The sequence below is a fragment of the Podarcis melisellensis genome, assembly GCF_964234715.1.
Source record: "Podarcis melisellensis genome assembly, chromosome: 9".
NCBI classification, from domain to species: domain Eukaryota; kingdom Metazoa; phylum Chordata; class Lepidosauria; order Squamata; family Lacertidae; genus Podarcis; species Podarcis melisellensis.
This window is the reverse complement of record NC_138541.1, coordinates 41257948-41263481: the sequence shown is the minus strand read 5'-3', so window position 1 is coordinate 41263481 and position 5534 is coordinate 41257948. Positions and strand designations below refer to the sequence as shown.

The 5534-nt window shown below is 40.1% G+C and overlaps 1 protein-coding gene across 1 annotated transcript; it reads left to right on the top strand.

Moving 5' to 3' along the window:
- The first annotated feature begins 205 nt into the window (after window positions 1–205).
- LOC309378305 (uncharacterized protein C4orf46 homolog) lies at window positions 206–3464 on the top strand. The gene is made up of 2 exons (XM_081926301.1): window positions 206–442; window positions 2237–3464. The coding sequence occupies exons 1-2, from the start codon at window positions 323–325 to the stop codon at window positions 2390–2392; spliced, it is 276 nt and encodes a 91-aa protein (XP_081782427.1). The 5' UTR covers window positions 206–322; the 3' UTR covers window positions 2393–3464.
- Window positions 3465–5534: the final 2070 nt, after the last annotated feature.

Below are 5534 nucleotides of genomic sequence, written 5' to 3'. Positions count from 1 at the left end.
CATAGTCAATAGCGACTTTCCCCTCCCCTTTGTTTCTTTTGCCCAGTTAGCCCTGCTCTGGGTCACTTCTACATTTTCTTTCTCTATGGAGTCAAGGATGAGGTAACCGAGATGGATCGGCGGACGTCGAACTCCTTACGTCAGTGACAGGCAACGGTGACAGGTTCCTTGAGGCGAGCCCTTATTTCCATTTTTGTAGGCGGAGCTCCAGCTGTGTCGTCACGGGCGAGTGGGCGTGGCTTTGAACTCGCGCCTCCCGCCACACACTCAGCCCGCGGCAGTTGGCGAGGAAGCGAGTGGCGGCTATTTTGAGTCCGGCGGGATGGCGGAGGCGCCGACTGTGACTTCTTCCGCGGCTCCCGGCCGAGCCACGCCACCCTCGGAGCAGCTGGCAGAGCCGCCTCGCGGGCTCCTGGAGATGGTGGAGACGCAGCTGGGAGACGTGAGTCTTCTTCCTCCCTTCGGGGTTTTGTTCTGCTGGGCCTCCCTTCAAGGCCGTTGGGATTCTCCTATCACACAGTATATGGGGTTGCTGCACGGAAGGCCACAAGTCTTTGCCCTTCCTCGTGTCTGCACGTGTGAGTGGCCCAGGAGCATTAGGGGTGTGTGTGCAGTCCTATATATTTCTTATTACCCCCCTCCCACTTTTTGTTATTGGGTTGTTGTTTTTATTGGGTTGTTGTTTTGTTTTTATTAGGTATTTTGTGGTTTTAAATCTTGATTTTATTCTGTGAACCGTCCTGAGACACCCCCCCCCCCGGTTATAGGCCGGTATATAAATTCAATAAATGATAATAAAGAAATAATAAAATGACTTATGAAGGGGGAGGGAAATGCGATCAGATATAAAAATCCTGCATAGATAAAAAGAGTGCAGAAGCACTAAAATGGCAAAACTCAACCATCATAATCATCATTGGAGGTAACAATTCAACATAGCATTATTTTTTAAAGCATCGTTTTGGAGGGAGGGAGGGAGGGCTCTCTCCTAATAAACATCCCTGGAACCGCACTGCAGAGAAACCAAACCTGGTTGATCAGTATATAAGTATTAGCAGTTGCCTCCACCTCTTGGAGAAGAGCTCTGCACAGAAGAGGATTATCTCCAGCTTCAGTAAGCAAAGAAGAGTAAAGTGAACTGAACTTGCTAGAGATGTTGCCATTTTTTAAATGTCTGGCATGAGATGGGTGGTAAAGTGATTGTGGACTACTTGACTATTGTGTACGGAGTTGCGGTTCCTCTAAAGGAGCAGGTGCTCCTTTAGGTTGGGGCTACTCCTGGAAATATAGCTGCCACTAGAGGCTCAAGCAACCTCTGTGGCTTTGGTATGTCACTGACAGTGGCATCTGAATTGGGATCACTTGATCTCCATGCACACTGGTAACCATGAGACTGGATTACTACAATGTGCTCTACATGGGTTTGGTCCAGAAACTCCAGTTGGTGCAGAATGTAACAGTTAGACTGCTGATGGGAGCAGATGGGTGACAGCATGTGACACTTGTGTCAAAACATCTGCTCTGGCTGCCCATATGCTACTGGGCCAGGTTCATGGCTGTTGTGTTGATTTACAAAGCCCTGAACAACATGGGTCTAGGTCTAGGACATTTTAATGGCTATCTGAATCCTTATATCCCAGCTTGATCACAGATCATCCAACTCAACTAGAAGTTAGGCATTTAATGTTGATAGTTCCATGCTCTGGAAAACTCATCCATCAGAGGTTTGGCAGACATCCATACTTGCTTTTGACTTTCAGGTGTACTTACATGTCTTTGCAGCTGTGTAATTTTTGTTGAGCTAGACATTTTTGATAAACGGTATTGTTTTGATGATGTTCTATGTTTCAACATTGTATACCATCCTGCTATTTTATGATATGTTGGTATAGAAATACTTTTATAAATAAAAGAATACAACAGATGAATTAACTAACTAAAGCTTTTTGAGTTCTCGCAGTTTTAATCAGTTGGGCATATTTCTTTAGATTTTAAGGCTATTTGTTTTCTTATTTATTGTAATAGTAGGGTTTAAGCAAAGAAAAATTAAAGAGGGCCTTTCTTCCAATGGAAAGAGGGCCTTTCCTCCACCATCAAACACTTGTCCTTGGAAGGAAGGTTGCTATTAGATATGGTAGCTAGAAAATGACATTTTAATGGACTGAATTTTATCTTGGACAAAAAGTAAATGCTAATAATAATTGCTGCGGAAACTGAAAATTTCTTTTTATTGCAGGCAGCATTTTCACTCACCAAGCTTTTGGAGGCCACGTCTGCAGTGTCAGCCCAGGTAGAAGAACTTGAAACCAAATGTACTGAACACGCTAGATTTCTTAAAACATGGCGGAGTCTTCTAAAAGAAGGATACAATTCCCTGAAACCCACTGAGTGATTTGAACAACCATACAATGTTGCTGTTTTAACTGTTTAAGGAAACCAAAGGCAAGACTGTCCAACAGCACATAACACTTTTTACTACCTTCATATGGGGAGATAGAACTACTTCAACAAGCCTTCATTTTAAATCTGCAAAGAAAATACAGAACGGTGGTTTTTAACTTCATAATACAAATAAAGCAGCTCCCTTAAATACCTTGAAGCATGCTCACCATACTGGATAATTTGTTCCTAGGGAACGACAAGGAGTGTGTGCTATAAAAATATTTTTCTTAAAGGTCTGGAGATCAGACTGAAATAGTGATTAAGAGTTTCATTTGACTGTTACTTGGAATTTTACTAGTTGTGGATGACTAACACCCGTAGAATTCATTGTATAAGGTCTATGGACTGTTAGGCTAAAATCTTTAATTGCACGGAAAACAGCTGTGTTTAATCCTCTTAAACTAAGTAATATCCAACACTTTCTGCCCTAAAGAGGTGTGACTATGGCTGTCTGGAAACTGGTTGCTGTTTTACTTAGTCTCTTGACTGCTTCAATATATTCTTAAGAAGTTTTTAAATCATATTTTTCTATCTTGAACATGTGATAAGAGTATGTTTTGACAAAATAAACTGAGTATAGAGCCTTATGCATGATAGATCATAGAATTTTATCTTCTGCTAAAAGATGCAAGTTCTCTTATTTATTGTGCAGTTCTAATCACATACAGGGTGCAAACATATATGACAATGTGTAATCTTTTACCAGCATATTGTATATCTGATACTTTGAATATAAATTGAGGAAACAATGTTATTTGTAAACAAGGACTGTATGCAAATTAATTTAGTTGCATTAAGCCCCATTGAAAGGAATATGATGATTTCATTAGTACTTTGTACCGATTGAAATCTAGGGGATAAATGCAGGTAACATTCTGGATCCAACCCAATTACCTGCCTTTTGTTTTCATCCTGGAAACAGCATTTAAGTAAGTTAAATAACAGGAAAACAAATAATTACATTTCCAAATAAATTCAGTGTAAGTAAGTGTTACTGTATTAATAAAGTATATTGGTATAAGGTTGGAAAGACTCATCTTTTCTCTAGCATTTCAGGTTAAGTAGCCAGTATACCTTAAAATTTGCCTCTATCAGAATACAGGCTAATTGTGGCTCTAGAGCCTTGAAGTGGGTTATTAGGCTTATGGATATGGAGACTTTGCTGAAAATAGCAGGCCAGACAATTAGAAAAACTGCTCCAATCAAAACTGTAGTAGCAGAATAAATTGATCCAGCTGAACAAAAAACCATGCTATTGATAACTCAAATATATTAATGACTCCTATAGTTTGTGGAAGAAACGCCAAATCAAATTCTACAGAATAGTAGATACAGTATAACCTGAGTTTTCCCCAAACTATTTATGTGCTCTCTGCTGTTTCTTTGGATTTTTGGTTGGAGATGGGAGATGGTACATCCATTGCAATAAATATTCATATTTATTTTAAATTAATTTTTTTTGCTTTTATTTCTCCTGGATTGTAATACAATAACACACAATCTATGAGAAATAAAAGAAGCATTAAAAAATACAATTAAAAATCATACATCGACTAGTACAGTGCATTATAATTGCTACAACAGAAAAAATATGAAGTTACCCACCCAGAGTTTCTGCAATCTTCTAGGTGTGTGTGTGTGAATGATTGCTATAGCCCTAGTCACATGTTACTTGGATGTAGGGTACTTACAGTTTCAAGTTAGAGCAGGGTCACCTAGATGTTACTACATTAGTATAGCTGTCTAAGGAAACATTTCAGCACAAGCAGCTGCTCACACACATGTGTTTCTCTGCAGACAATCGTTTAATGTATAATTGTTGGAAGGTGGAGCTAAATGTAGCCTTGCTCTGGCTTCAAACAGTGCATGCCATACACTTAAGTAATGTGTGAAGAAGTCTTACAACACTTAAAATAGTTAAACTGAGCCCAGATTAATGGGAGTATTACAGAAGTAATGTTACTGGAGGGTTTAATGAGTGACCTTATTACCCATGTGTACCTTCTGTATACTTAGCCTTTAGGTTTCCATATTATTAGGCAAGAGCATCAGAATTTGTGACTATCAAGTCCTAGATGAAGATGCACATATTCACATTATTCTTTGTCCCTCCATCACTTTACCAGCATCATGGAAAAAAATCCAGAATTTATCGCTTTCAGAAGTGAAAGATACAAAATTATTTCACAATTTTGTGTTTTGAATAACTTGCTCGGAATACTTTCAGTTCTAGTTAACTCAACAAGCTTTATTTTTTTATTTAAAAAAAATAGACAGATTTTCCAACAAAATGTTTTCCAAGGCAACTTACAAAAATATACACAAATAAACTATTGTACACTTTTAAAAACAGATGCTTTAAAATAGTAAAAAAATACTACTGAAACCAGCATCAGCTAACACCCATATCTAAAAAACAGACAAAAACTAGCCATTTAAATCAGCAGTAAAAATATAATTATTTAGAGGTGTTGGTGGATGGAACCTGCCTAGCTTCATGCAGATTTGAGTTTCATAACAGACCACTGTCTATTGACATAGCTGTCATCGTAGGTGAGCATCTAAGCAGGGCTTTGAAGTGGCTCTTACACAGATTTTAAGGCATGGGCAACTGAAAACCACTCCCACGAAGGATTAGATATATAGCCTGGGATAGCCCTGGATCCAGCATTGTCACTTGGCTGTTCAGGTGACTTCAGTGGCCCAGAGTGGCTCACTCACCAACTGACTGTTCCTGGACTGTGTTAGCCTAGCCCCAGTAATTATGTTTGGGTAATCTCCTAGTTGGGGACGCGGGTGGCGCTGTGAGTTAAACCACAGAGCCTAGGACTTGCCGATCAGAAGGTCGGAGGTTTGAATCTCTGCGATGGGGTGAGCTCCTGTTGCTCGGTCCCTGCTCCTGCCAACCTAGCAGTTCGAAAGCACGTCAAAGTGCAAGTAGATAAATAAGTACCACTCCGGTGGGAAGGTAAACGCTGTTTCCGTGCGCTGCTCTGGTTCGCCAGAAGTGGCTTAGTCATGCTGGCCACATGACCCGGAAGCTGTACGCCAGCTCCCTTGGCCTATAAAGCGAGATGAGTGCTGCAACCCCA

What these genes read in the sequence shown, in the direction of transcription:
- LOC309378305 (XM_081926301.1), top strand. Translation starts at nt 323, where the DNA reads ATGGCGGAGGCGCCGACTGTGACTTCTTCCGCGGCTCCCGGCCGAGCC. An exon ending in TGGAGACGCAGCTGGGAGAC is followed by an intron (nt 443 to 2,236) that starts GTGAGTCTTCTT and finishes TTTTTATTGCAG; the next exon opens with GCAGCATTTTCACTCACCAA.